At 33.0% G+C, this 17,520-nt stretch overlaps 1 protein-coding gene across 9 annotated transcripts in view; it reads right to left on the reverse strand.

Annotated features, from left to right (window-relative positions):
- Positions 1 to 250: 250 nt before the first annotated feature.
- Positions 251 to 17,520, reverse strand: part of ssh1b (slingshot protein phosphatase 1b) — a 61,738-nt gene continuing 44,468 nt past the window's right edge. For all 9 annotated transcript variants that reach the window (XM_062032128.1, XM_062032123.1, XM_062032124.1 and 6 more), the window contains 11 exons: positions 17,180 to 17,301; positions 17,040 to 17,108; positions 16,700 to 16,765; positions 13,545 to 13,739; positions 12,088 to 12,181; positions 9,616 to 9,744; positions 9,497 to 9,543; positions 9,268 to 9,414; positions 6,735 to 6,935; positions 6,063 to 6,666; positions 251 to 2,465 (listed from right to left, as the gene is read on the reverse strand). In XM_062032128.1, coding sequence (XP_061888112.1) covers positions 2,100 to 2,465; positions 6,063 to 6,666; positions 6,735 to 6,935; positions 9,268 to 9,414; positions 9,497 to 9,543; positions 9,616 to 9,744; positions 12,088 to 12,181; positions 13,545 to 13,739; positions 16,700 to 16,765; positions 17,040 to 17,108; positions 17,180 to 17,301 — 2,040 coding nt within the window. In that variant the 3' untranslated portion in view covers positions 251 to 2,099. The remainder of the gene's footprint in view (positions 2,466 to 6,062; positions 6,667 to 6,734; positions 6,936 to 9,267; positions 9,415 to 9,496; positions 9,544 to 9,615; positions 9,745 to 12,087; positions 12,182 to 13,544; positions 13,740 to 16,699; positions 16,766 to 17,039; positions 17,109 to 17,179; positions 17,302 to 17,520) is intronic.

Consider the following 17,520-nt stretch of genomic DNA (forward strand, 5'->3'; position numbering starts at 1 on the left):
AATAGAAAAAACGATACAGATAATTTCCGATATTACATTTTAACGCATTTATAGGCCGATAATATCGGCAGACCGATATTATCGGACATCTCTAGTAAAATTCCATTCCGCCTTTTTAAAGCGGTTTGTCATAACGTTTTTAGCTTTCAATCAGACATTATTGTGAGGTTTTGTATTAGTGCTCCTAAAACTCAGATATACCGTCCAACAGACACATTTTTCTCTAAATAACTCAAAATAATTGCCCGGGCCTGATCTAAAACATTCATTTACAATCCAACAAATTTACCCCCGCACTTAAAGAGCATTTGTGAATAAGCGACGACGAGAGATTATCATCACACTTCAACTTCTCTAACATGTAAATGCTGCCTCTTTGCTCGGTCGGCATTGCTGAAGACAATCTGTTCTTAATTGGATAAAAAGATTGATAAATACATGTAAACTAGGAAATAAATGTTTATATACTACATTACCCAGATGCTATAATACAGGGGTGTCCAAACTTTTTCCACTGAGGGCCGCACACTGAAAAATCAAAGCAAGTGGGGGCCATTTTGATATTTTTTTATTTTAAAAACCAATACAATATATGGATAAAAAAGATACATTTAGGCCTCCACTCAGACTTGATCCCGGGGACCCCAAAAGGTTTTGGTCCAAAAAAATATTACAAATGTGTCATTATTCAGTATTATTATTATTATTATTATTCAAGGTTTAAATCTCTAGATCAACATTAGGTTTATCAGTCAATATAATGCTTTTAAAGATTTAAGTTGTATGCCATTTTTGTCAAGGAAACCCGTGTTTTTTAATGCAAAAAAACACAAAATATGCAATATTTTCCCCTGATAAAATTTTAAAGTGGAATATTTGAGATTATATAATAATTGGAGTCTTAAAAAGGTCAATAACTCACAACAACATTGATTTTAATTCATTATTTTTTTGAGCAATGACACTTAAAAAAAAAATAGTCCCACTTAAATGATTGGGGATCCAAAAGGGTACTGCTCAGTAAAGTTTAAAAAAATAAATCCAACATTTTTTTAAACTTTTACCACAATAGTCTCAAGATCAACTTCAGATCTATCCGTCAATTATACGTTTTATTGTTGTTTATGTCTTTTGTTTGTTCTTTTTAGGCCCTTCTTTAAAAAACTTTGTTTTTTAAATGGCAACCAAAAAATATACAACATTTTCCCCCAAAAAATATCTCAAAGTGGAATATTTAATGTGAAGTAAATGGAGCCTTGAATAGGTCAATAATTCATAATGACATTGATTTTGATTCATTATTATTTTTTAAAGAAATAAAACAGCCTGCATGGCAGCTTTGTGTTATTAGAGTAAATAATGCAACATTTTCTTGTTACATTTCACCTGTTTGCTCTTTTATACCACTTTTTATGTTTTTTTTCATCATATTTTTAGAATGTGCCGTGGGGCCGCTAAAAAATTACCTGCGGGCCGCAAATGGCCCCCGGGCTGCACTTTGGACACCCCTGCTATAATATATCATTTTTATACTTGGCAAAGGGTCTGGTTAATGCTGAATGAGCAGTTTGGTCCTCACCACTATTACTGTGCTGGGCTAACAAGCACCTGGTCAAAATAAATAAAACCATTTCTAGCTTCATTTCATGGATCCAATCTTGGTAAGACTTCAGTTTTTGCAGTGTACAAAAGTATCCGTCCTTTCTACAAGTGTGGTCACAGTCTCAAATCCTGTGAACGATGCAATGCTTTTAATGTGATATACTCCTGTCTTGGCGATCCAACCATCGAGTTTCTTCTGTTAGTGAGCTGAATTGTGGAATATACAGCAAGGAACACTGATTTTAGGTATTTGACGTTGCATTGCACAAACCTGGGATCCCAGCATCCATCCTGTTTGTAATAATCCTCAAGATCCTCAGTTTCCAGAAGGACTTTTGGTCCCAGTCTGACTCGGTGCTCCTTAAAGAGCTCCTGCAGCTTCAAAGCCAGGACAGTCCGCTCTGTTGCCCGTGCTCAGGCTACTCAGTCGAGGCAGCAGCCGATCCCTTTGTGTCCAATTTGGCAGATTCTCCAGTTCCATGCGATATTTGCTCGCCTCAATGGATTTCTGCTGGATTTCCAGTATGTCCCTCCACCTCGGCTTCATCCATAGTCTCTACTGACACGTGTGTCGGGTCTTGGCAGCTCATGGGCGACACCACTTTCTGACGGTTGTCCAGCGGGACGGTGGTGGGGGAACAGCGGTAAAAGTGGCTGCTGGAGACAAGTGGACTGGAAGTGAAAATGGTTCCAGGAGGGTCTATGCAGATGGTGGGGAGGGTGCAGTGGCGAGACGGGTTGAGGCGGTGGGATCGCCCCCCCGCCGGACGCTCGCAGCGCCGGCCTTGTGGTAGACGAAGGCAGTCTTTACAGGACTGGTAGGAGGGTTTGACTTTTAAAGGGTTGCCTGTGCTCGCGCTGTCCTGAATGGATGAATAACACAACAGCAGTCAACAACATGGAATAGAAATCATTATAATCATTTATGTCTGAAAAATTTCAATGTTTCTTCCTTTTTGAAGACAAATGTGAAATTGTTGTACTAAATTACAACAAAATGACATTTATACAAACTGAGAAAAAAATATTTTTTACAATATTTTATCAAAAAAAATCAGAGGGGAAAAATATACACAATTAGACTAAAAATTAAATGTACACCACTTAATAAAAAAAACAAAAAAAATATAAACTGAATTTAAGAACATATTTCATATTAACTTTGTCTGACAAAACTACGTGAATAAATAATTTACACAAAATATAAGGAAATAAATATTTATAAAAACTTTAAGGACTTTTTTTATGACTAATAACCAATAAATTACCAATAAATTATGTGTGCTACATGTAAGGAAAACATCTATACAAAATTTAAGTATTATATTTTAAATGTATGACTAAAAATACTTACATTGACCAATAAATAATGCATACCAAATAGAAGGAAACAATATTTATAATCTTGAATTTAAGGAAGACATGTGACAAAAATACTTAAATTGACCATTAATGTCTACTAAATATAAGGAACAAATATTTATATTAAATTTAAGGACTTTTATTTTTTTAATGTGGGACTAAAAATACTTAAATTGACCAATAAATTATGTAAAGTAAATATAATGATAAAGAATGTATACAAAATTTAAGAAATATTTTTCAAAATGTGTGATGAATTGACCAATAAATAATGTATACCAAATAGAAAGAAAAAATATTTATACAACATTTTTTCATCTTGAATTTAAGGAAAACATGTGACAAAAATACTTAAATTGACAATTAATGTCTACTAAATATAAGGAACAAATATTTATATTAAATTTAAGGACTTTTGTTTTTTTAATGTGTGACTAAAAATACTTAAATTGACCAATAAATAATGTAAAGTAAATATAATGATAAAGTATGTATACAAAATTTAAGGAATATTTTTCAAAATGTGTGATGAATTGACCAATAAATAATGTATACCAAATAGAAGGAAAAAATATTTATACAACATTTTTTTCATCTTGAATTTAAGGAAAACATGTGAGAAAAATACTCAAATTGACCATTCATGTATACTAAATATAAGGAACAAATATTAATATCAAATTTAAGGACCTTTATTTTTTTAATGTCGAACTAAAATACTTATATTGACCAATAAATAATGTATACCAAATAGAAGGAAAAAATATTTATACAACATTTTTTCATCTTGAATTTAAGGAAAACATGTGACAAAAATACTCAAATTGACCATTAGTGTATACTAAATATAAGGAACAAATATTAATATCAAATTTAAGGACCTTTATTTTTTTAATGTGTGACTAAAAATACTGAAATTGACCAATAAATAATGTAAAGTAAATATAATGATAAAGAATGTATACAAAATTTAAGGAATATTTTTCAAAATGTGTGATGAATTGACCAATAAATAATGTATACCAAATAGAAGGAAAAAATATTCATACAACATTTTTTCATCTTGAATTTAAGGAAAACATGTGACAAAAATACTCAAATTGACCATTAATGTATACTAAATATAAGGAACAAATATTTATATCAAATTTAAGGACCTTTATTTTTTTAATGTGGGACTAAAAATACTTAAATTGACCAATAAATAATGTAAAGTAAATATAATGATAAAGTACGTATACAAAATTTAAGGAATATTTTTCAAAATGTGTGATGAATTGACCAATAAATAATGCATACCAAATAGAAGGAAACAATATTTATAAAACATTTTTTAATCTTGAACTTAAGGAAAACGTGAGAAAAAAAATACTTAAATTGACCATTAATGTATACTAAATATAAGGAACAAATATTTATATTAAATTTAAGGACTTTTATTTTTTTAATGTGGAACTAAACATACTTAAATTGAACAATAAATAATGAAAAGTAAATCAAATTAAAAAGTATTTATACAAAATTTAAGGAATATTTTTCAAAATGTGTGATCAAATACTTTATTTGATCAATAAATAATGCATACCAAATAAAGGAAAAAATATTTGTACAAAATGTTTTTAGCTTGAATTTAAGAAAAACGTGACAAAAAAAACAACTCAAATTGACCATTAATGTATACTAAATATAAGGAACAAATATTTATATTAAATTTAAGGACTTTTATTTTTTTAATGTGGGACTAAACATACTTAAATTGAACAATAAATAATGAAAAGTAAATCAAATTAAAAAGTATTTATACAAAATTTAAGGAATATTTTTCAAAATGTGTGATCAAATACTTTATTTGATCAATAAATAATGCATACCAAATAAAGGAAAAAATATTTGTACAAAATGTTTTTAGCTTGAATTTAAGAAAAACGTGACAAAAAAAACAACTCAAATTGACCATTAATGTATACTAAATATAAGGAACAAATATTTATATTAAATTTAAGGACTTTTATTTTTTTAATGTGTGAAAACAAATATTTACACAAAATATAATGGACATTATTTCAAAATGTGTGACTAAAAATACTTAAAATGACCAAATAATTATACATTCTAAATATAAGGGAAAAAAATGTATACTACATTTAAGGACATTTATTTTCTTAAATGTGTGACTAAAAATAATTACATTGACCAATGAATATTGTATACTGAATATAACAAAAAAATATTTACACAAAATGTTATGACATTTTCAAAATGTGAGACTTAAAATATTCTAAATCACCAATAAATAATACATACTAAGTAGAAGGTAAACAATATTTATACAAAGATTTAAGGACATCTTTTAAAAATTTGTGACTAAAAATACTTAAATTGACCAATAATGTACAGTAAATAAAAAGAACAAATATTGATACATTAGGGACATTTAAAAAAATATGTGACGAAAAATAAAACATTTTACCAATAAATAATGTATACTAAATATAAGAAAAAATATTCATAAAAAATTGTAAGGACAATTTTTCATCTTAAATTCAAGTAAAATGTGTGATATTGTGGATTTGACAACATTAAATTTAATCTTTATCGAATTTAACCCCAAATATATTTAAACTAAATAGAAAAATAAAAAAAAGTTAAAAAGTTTTTTACACTGTGTTTTGACAAAACTAGTCCAAAAATATTTACAACAATTTAACACTGTTTAAAAAGTTCTCGGAAATTTGAAATTAAATTTGAGTAAATCCATTCACTGTAGATCAGTGGTTCTCAAAGTTTTTCCACCAAGTCCCACCTCAGAAAACACTTGGCTCTCCAAGTACCACCAAAATGACCGACATTAAAACACAGTAGCGCAGTAGGCGAAAGTATTCATTAAAACCGTTTAACAGGTATATTTTCTATTTTTTCCACAGTTTGAACAGTAACACTGTGTTTGAATATAGGAAACTAAAACACTGTCATTTAATCAAGTGATTATTTGGCGTGCACAGATGGAGCCCGCATACCACGGTTTGGCAACCACTGCTGTATATTGTTATGATAACAGGAAGTGTACATTCAAATACTGTAAAGGAGTTTCAACTTACGTCAAAGGCAGCCGGGCAGCTGCGCTTGGCAGCTAGCCGGTTGCTGTTGTTGGTGTTCAAGTTGGCGAAGCCTAACCGACTTTCTTCCCCGGCTCTCTTCCCCTCGGAATGAGCGGAGGCTTGAGCGAGGGCGGCCATCTCCGCCTCCTCCTTCTTGGCCTCTTCTTCGTCCTCCTCCTCCAGCGTGCTGAACTCCAGCCTCAGCCTCATGTCCTCCAGGGGGTCGAGGCGCCCGCACGTCTGCGCGGCCGTGCCCTCGCCCGGCAACGCCAAATGAGCCATGGGGAAGCCCTCGTCCTCCAGGAGGGCGTCTCGCTCCACGTCTTCGATCTCGATGAAGACCCTCTCCATGCCGAGGAGAGGCGGGCCCCGCACTGGGGTGGAGGGCTCGCTGTCTAAGGCCGAGTCCGACAGGCGTCTGAAGTAGTAGTTGTAGTTGAGGGAGTCCAGGGGTTCCATCTCCAGACCTCTGCAGGGAGACGCCTCACAGCCCCCCCAGGCTTCCTCCTCTCCCTCCTGGCCTGAACACTGGCTGGAAGACGGACGCTCGTCTGAGCCGTCCTCATCGCTTCCTGGCCTCCATAGCTTGTTGTGCCGCTGCTTACTGGGAAGTCAAACGAGTGGCAGCAGCTGCGGGTTTGCAGTAATGAAGTCTGAAGCAAAAAAACCTACCTCGCGTCCAAAATTCCCTCATATTCCGCCAGCTGCCTCATGAAAGCGGCGTTGGGCTGAGCGACGCCTCGTTTCTGCTTGACAAAGTTGTACGCTTTCTCCAGGGGCCAGCCGTACTCCTTCATAGCGTAGGCGATAACAGTGGAAGCGGAGCGGCTCACGCCCATCTTACAGTGCACCAGGCACTTGGAACTGTTCTTCCTGTGAAGCAAAACACACATTATGATGATTATTAGGTAGGGCTGGGTAACTTCCACATTTGATGAAGCTTTGTGTCTATCTACCACCACTACTGTTCTCTGTTTATTTGTTACTGACTGTGGCAGGACACCTCTGCCTCTGTTTCACTTTATGTTGCTGGTAAATAATATGGTTGTAGTAGTAGGCTGAAGTTAAATTATTTAGTATGCACTAATTAAAAGGGGCAGAGCTTTAAGAGACATTTTAGCTTTTATATTTTTATAAGATACACTACCGTTCAAAAGTTTGGGGTCACCCAAACAATTTTGTGGAATAGCCTTCATTTCTAAGAACAAGAATAGACTGTCGAGTTTCAGATGAAAGGTCTCTTTTTCTGGCCCTTTTGAGCGTTTAATTGACCCCACAAATGTGATGCTCCAGAAACTCAATCTGCTCAAAGGAAGGTCAGTTTTGTAGCTTCTGTAACGAGCTAAACTGTTTTCAGATGTGTGAACATGATTGCACAAGGGTTTTCTAATCATCAATTAGCCTTCTGAGCCAATGAGCAAACACATTGTACCATTAGAACACTGGAGTGATAGTTGCTGGAAATGGGCCTCTATACACCTATGTAGATATTGCACCAAAAAGCAGACATTTGCAGCTAGAATAGTCATTTACCACATTAGCAATGTATAGAGTGTATTTCTTTAAAGTTAAGACTAGTTTAAAGTTATCTTCATTGAAAAGTACAGTGCTTTTCCTTCAAAAATAAGGACATTTCAATGTGACCCCAAACTTTTGAATGGTAGTGTATATTTTTTGTAAGAACCACAATTAATAAATATATTTCAGTGAATAACTTATTGTTCAAATCTGTATATAAATATGTACATAAAGTGTTGTAATTATATTGTAAAATGGATGGATGGATGGACGTTTAAAACAAAACTCTTATTATTAATTAGTAAGTATACATTTTTTGAGCCTTTTTAGAGAAAATCATATCATTGTAGTAAATTATGTAAATTACTCGATGATGTCATGGTGACCACTCCCATAGCCACGCCCCCACCACCACAAGTATCTTCGCAGTTTATGGGAAACACTGTAATGTCATTTGTGCCTTCCTTGGGTGAAGCCAGGTTTACAGCTATGTTGTGACATGTTGTTATTATGCGGTTTGTTACTTATGTCAAGTAAGTGAAGTGAATTATATTTATATAGTGCTTTTTTTCTAGTGACTCAAAGCGCTTTACATAGTGAAAGCCAATATCTAATTTACATTTAAACCAGTGTGGGTGGCACTGGGAGCAGGTGGGTAAAGTGTCTTGACTAGGATGGCGGAAGCGGGGATCGAACCTGGAACCCTCTAGTTGCTGGCACGGCCACTCTACCAACCGAGCTATACCGCCCATATGTATGTTATGTTGCAGCTAGTTTTGTCAATTTGTTCTGGCCTGAAATAAATTGGCCCTTTGAAACATATCTTTGTCTTTGTGTGTTGTATGTAGAGCACATTGCTTAGCAGAGTTCAGTCGTGCAAATGCATGTCAAGTAGATCAACAGATTGTATTATTCTCCAGTGCAATAACAGTACTGAAATGAAGGCTAAAAGGGCATTAATGGGAGCCTTAAAAAAAAAAGAAAAACAAGAAGTAACTAAATACTGTATTTTTCGGACTATAAGTCGCAGTTTTTTTCATAGTTTGGCCGGGGGTGCGACTTATACTCAGGAGCGACTTATGTGTGAAATTATGAACACATTACCGTAAAATATCAAATAATATTATTTAGCTCATTCACGTAAGAGACTAGACGTATAAGATTTCATGGGATTTAGCGATTAGGAGTGACAGATTGTTTGGTAAACGTATAGCATGTTCTATATGTTATAGTTATTTGAATGACTCTTACCATAATATGTTACGTTAACATACCAGGCACGTTCTCAGTTGGTTATTTATGCCTCATATAACGTACACTTATTCAGCCTGTTGTTCACTATTCTTTATTTATTTTAAATTGCCTTTCAAATGTCTATTCTTGGTGTTGGCTTTTAGCAAATACATTTCCCCAAAAAATGCGACTTATACTCCAGTGCGACTTATATGTTTTTTTCCTTCTTTATTATGCATTTTCGGCCAGTGCGACTTATACTCCGGAGCGACTTATACTCCGAAAAATACGGTAATTACTTTTCACAGTAACGCATTACTTTGGGGTGTAAGTAACTGAGTTAGTAACTGAGTTACTTTTGAAATAAAGTAACTAGTAACTGTAACTAGTTACTGGTTTTCAGTAACTAACCCAACACCGACGACTACAACGTGTCAAAGTGTGCACGTGTCACCTGGCTTTGACAATGAAGTTGTAGGTGTCGTTCCAGTGGGCCAGCAGGTCGGTGTCGTCCTCGTCGTAAACGCGGACATTGTGATAGGAGAACATCCCTGGGAAGAAGTTGTCAATCTCTCTGGTCACGTTTAGAATATAGCCCACTCTGGAACAAACAGAAAAATCAATAACTTTTGCCGGAGTTTGCTGCATGGAGTAATTCAAACCCGGGAGTTGCGGATCCTTACCCACAATCACGCAGTTCTTCTAGGTTGGAAGCGTTCCATTCCGAGCCCTACACAAGCAAAAGCACTTTGTCAGAGTGACTGCAAAATTGTGGCGAAAGACTGCGAGTGACAATTCTCACCAAATAGACATGGTCAAAGATGAGTGTAGCCTTGTCCATCTGTCCCAGGATCAGCAGCATCTCGTTATCAATGAACTCCTTGTATTCGGTCAGGTTACAACTCATGTGCTTCTCCAGCTCCGTGCGGATCTGAGGAGAACGCAGGAAACATGAGGTCATAGCTGTATGCTTTATAATATACTTCTACCAAGGATTACTTCTTTATTAGTTGGATTCCACTTTATTGCCACTGCATATGTCACAGCAACAAGGTGACAAAATACATGCTGCATATAAGAGGACGTGCATGTATAAACAGTATGACATGCATGTGAATATACAAAAGCACTAGTATTTACATGTTTTTCACAATAGTGGAATAATCGGAGTATGAACACTTACAGTATATATACTGTAGATGTGCAATATAACTGTATTAAGTGCAGCATTTTAACGTACAGGTCAAAATAGTACAGAAGGATGGTACTCATTGTTATCCCATTGGGTTGAGTTTTTCCTTGCCCTGATTGGGATCTGAGCCGAGGATGTCGTTGTGGCTTGTGCAGCCCTTTGAGACACTGGTGATTTAGGGCTATATAAGTAAAACATTGATTGATTGATTGATTGACTGTACATTAGGGATGTGAATCTTACAACAACTCACAATTCCATCCCGATTCTTGGGCAAACGATTCGATTCAGAATCGATTATTTGGTATGAAAATTATAATACCCTTTTCAAAACAGGTTACAGGTTAAAAAAAAGCTCTTCTTGGCGGCTTGACGCATGACGAATACCAGTGATCAACCTTTTCGAGCCCAAGATCCCTGGTCTCAGCCAAAAACCAAAGCAAGATCTACACCTGCGTCAAATATATATATATATATATATATATATATATATATATATATATATATATATATATATATATATATATATATATATATATATATATATATATATATATATATATATATATATTCAATGCATTTTCTTTATTTTCATGACTATTTACATTGTAGATTGTCACTGAAGGCATCAAAACTATGAATGAACACATGTGGAGTTATGTACTTAACAAAAATTGGTGAAATAACTGAAAACATGTTTTATATTCTAGTTTCTTCAAAATAGCCACCCTTTGCACACTCTTGGCATTCTCTCAATGAGCTTCAAGCACACCTGTGAAGTGAAAACCATTTCAGGTGACTACCTCTTGAAGCTCATGGAGAGAATGCCAAGAGTGTGCAAAGCAGTAATCACAGCAAAGGGTGGCTATTTTGAAGACACTAGAATATAAAACATGTTTTCAATTATTTCACCTTTTTTTTGTGTTAAGTACATAACTCCACATGTGTTCATTCATAGTTTTGATGCCTTCAGTGACAATCTACAATGTAAATAGTCATGAAAATAAAGAAAACGCATTGAATGAGAAGGTGTGTCCAAACTTTTGGCCTGTACTGTATGTACACACACACTCATACATATTGTTTTATTGGGAAAAAAAATAAAAATAAAATATAAATATATATAATTTTTTTATTTTTTTTATTTTTTTTAAACAAAACTTTGTGTCGTTATTATTGGCTGATATCAACATTTTGGCTTTTTCCTCATTGTATTTCTTGATGTATTCCCAATTTTTGCCGGTGTTTTTTGTTAAGTGCCTAGGGCCGATGGCAAACGAGTTTTCTTTTGTATTATTTTTTTATGAATTAAGTAACATTTATGACAACCTTTTCCCAAAACACAATATAGAATGTGAGATATAACAGGATAATGCATACATTTATCATTTGTTTTCAAAACGCTTACAAAAAAGTGGGACCCCAAAAATTTACTGTGGGACCCCATTTTGAAAATTCCTAGCGCCAACACTGATGGAGTATTGGTGTGTGCAAAACAGCAGCAGGCGGCTGTGGCCTGCGGGCCGGTTTTAATACTAATCAAATATCATCCCGGGGGCCCTAGATCGTTCATTCACACATAGGTTCTAAGGTGTCCTATTATATCGCAAAGACGGTAATCATTTTGAGAATTTCCCCATTACAATTGACCAAAACTATTGATTAAATACATATTGAATTAAATTTTCAAATTGTAAATATTTTTGACATACCGGTACAATATATACAAATTAAATGCTCAGGTTTTTAAAACATTTTTAGGGGAATTATAGCCTTATATAAGGAAAAAACTATATTTTATATATTACATTGCATATGAAAATTGCACACAATAAACTGCACTTCATCTAATTTTACTGCTGCTATTTTTTTGGTACATAACTTTCATTCTATTGTGTTAACTATATCTGCACAATTGGCAGCAATTTCGATAAAATATTTAACACTTTGTGTCATGGCTTCTGTTTGTGTCACATTCTTAAAATCAATTTCTTGCAGTATGTTAAGTAAAACAAAAAAAAGTCAAACATCACACAGTTTAAAAAAACAAACCTTCCCTGCCACTGAGTGAGGGTCTCATACCTCCTTGGAAGTGATGTTATCCAAGTCTTGAAACATCATGATGCTGCGTAGCTTGGCTTTAATGAGACACTCAGTTTGCTCCCTTTCAGTCGGCCTGCACCAAATGACACAAAATCAGAGCTGCCCTTTCAATAAAAAGCAGTGTCAGTCCATTTTTCACACCAAGAGAGAAAGGCCAACATGCTCAACCTTAATAATGTTTCATACTGTATTAAGTATGTATTTTTTATTTTTATTTTAATTATTTAAAAAAAAAAATAAAAAAAAAAAAAATTTAACACCAAGAGAGAAAGGCCAACATGCTCAACCTTAATAATGTTTCATACTGTATTAAGTATGTATTTTTATTATTATTTTTTTTTAATTATTTAAAAAAAAAAAAAAAATTTACACCAAGAGAGAAAGGCCAACCTGCTCAACCTTAATAATGTTTCATCTGTATTAAGTATGTATTTTTTTGTATTTTTTATTTTTTTTATTATTTAAAAAATAAAAATAAAAATACAAAAAATCAATTTTTCACACCAAGAGAGAAAGGCCAACATGCTCAACCTTAATAATGTTTCATACTGTATTAAGTATGTATTTTTTTTATTTTTTTTTCAATTATTTAAAAAAAAAAAAAAAATCAATTTTTCACACCAAGAGAGAAAGGCCAACATGCTCAACCTTAATAATGTTTCATACTGTATTAAGTATGTATTAATTATTTAAAAAATAAAATTAAAAAAATCAATTTTTCACACCAAGAGAGAAAGGCCAACATGCTCAACCTTAATAATGTTTCATACTGTATTATGTATTTTTTTTTTTTTTTTTTAATTTTTTAATTATTTAAAAAAAAATTAAAAAAAATAAAAATCTATTTTTCACACCAAGAGAGAAAGGCCAACATGCTCAACCTTAATAATGTTTCATACTGTATTAAGTATGTATTTTTTATTTTATTTTTATTATTTAAAAAAAATAAAAATAAAAAATAAAAAAAATCTATTTTTCACACCAAGAGAGAAAGGCCAACATGCTCAACCTTAATAATGTTTCATACTGTATTAAGTATGTATTTTTTATTTTATTTTTATTATTTTAAAAAAAATAAAAATAAATAAATAAATAAATCTATTTTTCACACCAAGAGAGAAAGGCCAACATGCTCAACCTTAATAATGTTTCATACTGTATTAAGTATGTATTTTTAATTTTATTTTTATTATTTAAAAAAAAAATAAAAAAAAAATCTATTTTTCACACCAAGAGAGAAAGGCCAACATGCTCAACCTTAATAATGTTTCATACTGTATTAAGTATGTATTTTTATTTTTTTATTTTTTTTAAAATTATTTAAAAAAAATTTTTAAAAAAAAAATCAATTTTTCACACCAAGAGAGAAAGGCCAACCTGCTCAACCTTAATAATGTTTCATACTGTATTAAGTATGTACAGTATATGTGTCCTACCGGTCCACAAACATGGTGGGGGAATCTGGCCGGGTGGTCTCCAGGTCAGTCATAGCGTTCCACTCGTTGATGCAGCTCTGCTCTGACGCCACGCAGCTCTCGTAGAAGGCCATCCATGTGAGAGCGATGCCACCCGGGAAGTAGTTCAAGCGGCGCGACACCTCGCATGCCTTGTGGAGCACCTGCAGGGCAGACCTACAGAGAGAAAAAAGAACAAACAGTATGAAAAAGGTTGCAAAATTTAAGAAAAAAATCGCATTTTTCGAGATATAACAGGACTTTAATGTTGTTGAAAAAACCTTTGGCAGGCCAATTTTTTGTAAAAGGAACAATATTTAGTATTTAAATTCAGTAGAATTTTCCATCCATCCATCCATTTTTTATCGCTTGTCCCTATAGGGGTCGCTGGAGCCTATTCCAGCTGCGCCCGGGCATAAAGGCATTTTCCATGCACACCTATTTCTGTTGTGCCACTGAAGCCACGCCCCCTTTATCGTTCATCACATGCATGCGCATGTGGTAGGAATTTCATTTTACATTTTAAATGGGAGTAATCATAGTGGATTGGCTACAGGGAATTGGATTATTTTATTTTACTTTATCTTCAGTTCAGTTTATTCATTTATAGCACATTTAAAAACAACCCCAGCGGACCAAAAGTGTTTTACAGACTTAAAACTAATTAGTACAAAACAGTGTCAAATGTATAAAAATACTACAATAGCAATTGTATCTTAAAAAAATGTGAGAAAAAGATATCACGTAACAATAGTCAGTAAGTAAATAAAATATATAAAAATAAGAAATAAATAACAAAAATATATACTGCCAAACTGGATTCGAACGCCGGGGAAAAATGTGTTTGACGATCAATGACTAAAGTTTTATTCACAAATAAATCAAGGTTTACAACATTTTTATATTTTATTACTTTTATAATACAGAAAAAATACATACAAATTCAAATGCATTGTGGGTCTTTATTTTTGCATATATAGGTCAAAATTACCCAATTTTTAATGCATGTGTGCTGATAAAATTAAACAAATTAATAAAAAAATAATTGCTTACTTGTTTTTTATGTTTGCATATGGAGGTCAAAATTACCCCTTTTTTAATGCATGTGTGCTGATAAAATTAAACAGATAAACACATAATCAAATAATTAAAAAAATAATTGCTTACTTGTTTTTTATGTTTGCATTCGTAGGTCAAAATTACCCCTTTTTTAAATGCATGTGTGCTGATAAAATTAAACAAATAAACACAAAAAAATAAATAAATAAATGATTGCTTTCTTGTTTTTTATGTTTGTATATGGAGGTTAAAATGACCCAAGTTTTGATGCAAATAAACACATAAACAAATCAATAAAAAAATAATTGCTTTCTCGTTTTTTATGTTTGCATATGGAGGTCAAAATTACCCATTTTTAAGGCATGTGTGCTGATAAAATTAAACAAATAAACAAATTCATAAAAAAATTATTGCTTTCTTGTTTTTTTATATTTGCATACGGAGGTCAAAATTACCCATTTTTAATGCATGTGTGCTGATAAAATTAAACAAATTCATAAAAAAATAATTGCTTTCTTGTTTTTATGTTTGCCTACGGATGTCAAAATTAACCAATTTTTAATGCATGTGTGCTGATAAAATTAAACAAATAAACACATAAACAAATACAAAAATAAAATAATTGCTTACTTGTTTTTTATGTTTGCATATGGAGGACAAAATTACCGAATTTTTAATGCATGTGTGCTGATAAAATTAAACAAACAAACACATAAACAAATAAATAAGTAAATCATTGCTTTCTTGTTTTTTATGTTTGCATATGGAGGTCAAAATTACCCATTTTTAATGCATGTGTGCTGATGAAACTAAACAAATAAATTCATAAAAAAAAGAATTGCTTTCTTGTTTTTATGTTTGCATACGGAGGTCAAAATTACCCAATTTTTAATGCATGTGTGCTGATAAAATTAAACAAATAAACACATAAACAATTAAAAAAATAAAATAATTGCTTACTTGTTTTTTATGTTTGCATACGGAGGTCAAAATTACCCAATTTTTAATGCATGTGTGCTGATAAAATTAAACAAACACATAAACAAATAAATAAAAAAATTATTACTTACTTGTTTTTTATGTTTGCATATGGAGGTCAAAATTACCCCCTTTTTTTAATGCATGTGTGCTGATAAAATTAAACAAATAAACAAATTCAAAAAATAAAAAAATGCTTTCTTGTTTTTTATGTTTGCATATGGAGGTCAAAATTACCCAAGTTTTGAGGCATGTGTGCTGATAAAATTCAACAAATAAACACAAACAAATAAAAAAAATAAAAAATTGCTTTCTTGTTTTTTATGTTTGCATATGGAGGTCAAAAATATAAATTTTTAATACATGTGTGCTGATAAAATTAAACAAGTAAACAAACAAATCAATAAAAAAATCATTGCTTTCTTGTTTTTTATGTTTGCATACAGAGGTCAAAATTACCCCTTTTTTTAATGCACGTGTGCTGATAAAATTAAACAAATAAACACAAACAAATAAACAAATAAATAATTAATGTCTTGTTTTTTATGTTTGCATATGAAGGTCAAAATTACCCAAGTTTTGATGCATGTGTGCTGATAAAATTAAACAAATACATTCCTAAAAAAATTATTGCTTTCTTAATTTTTATGTTTGCATATGGAGGTCAAAATTACCCAAGTTTTTATGCACGTTTTCTGATAAAATTGAATATAAATACATAAACAAATACATAAAATGTCATTGAATGGTTGATTTCTATGTTTGCATACAAATGTCAAACAGCAGCTATAATTATGAAAGCTTGCAAGAAAATTTAAAAGAAAAAAAAATGGTGGTTTGCAATGCTGAAAACTGACCAGCAGATGGCACTGTGATTGCATCAGAACATCAAACACTGTATTTAACAGTAGTGCAGGTGAATTGCTAACAGACAAAACACATGTTTACATAAAAAAGGGGGATGGACATACAATTCAGAAAAATGGAAGAGACATAAGAAAATATTGGTATACTATACATGCACTGTACATTTTTATCTACAGTAAAGGATTAAAAACTAATATTGTTTCTCCCTTCCAGAAATCCATAAAGTGACTCACCACATGGCCTGCACCGACACAGGCTTGAAGACATGTGAGCGCCCCGCTGTGTTCACACTGAAGCCTCTGAAGGCCGAGAAGGAGAAAAAGAGGAGAACGAGAAGGAGGTGAAGAAGAGTGCGTACGTATGGGTTGTAAATACAGCAACATTGGGGCTTGTTCCTGGTACCATTCAACCTGTGGAACATTCCTCCAGTTTACAGAGACAATGTTACTAGGTCAGCAAGAACTGTTCTCACAGAGGGCGTGGGGAGGAGGAGGGGGGGGGGGGGGGGATTTGATCAACTTCTACGCCGCTGGAGGTCAGTAAAACGCACACATAATCAGATGCATGGCTTACCCATCGCCATCTAAGTGGATGTTGGTGTCGCTCCACAGGGGCAGCACCATCCCGATGGAGCAGCTTTTCCTGGAAGGAGGTACATGTTAGACAGACTCTTGGTAATTAGATGAAGATGTCCACAATTGGGTTTAAAGTACCTGTCTTTGTTAGTGAAATCCATTCCCAGGAGGATGTTCTCCTCCGTATCCTGATGGCCACTGGTGTAGATCACCACCATGTATCGAACTCGCTCCGACCAGCCGCTTTCCAGCCGCACAGCCTAAGAAATAAGTTTATTGTAAACACACATCGCTTGTATTTCCACACAGGTTTATTTACTCATTTACAGAGAGTACCCAGACTAACATTTTTGCAAATCATATTTGTGGCGTCCCCAGTGGGTTTCATGCATGCTTGCATCAAAGTTTTATCATTACAATAGAACCTTGATTTACCAGCCTTCACATTTGCAAACATTTCAGATTCGGAACTTTTAAAT

Source organism: Entelurus aequoreus, linkage group LG21 (assembly GCF_033978785.1).
Source record: "Entelurus aequoreus isolate RoL-2023_Sb linkage group LG21, RoL_Eaeq_v1.1, whole genome shotgun sequence".
NCBI lineage: Eukaryota > Metazoa > Chordata > Actinopteri > Syngnathiformes > Syngnathidae > Entelurus > Entelurus aequoreus.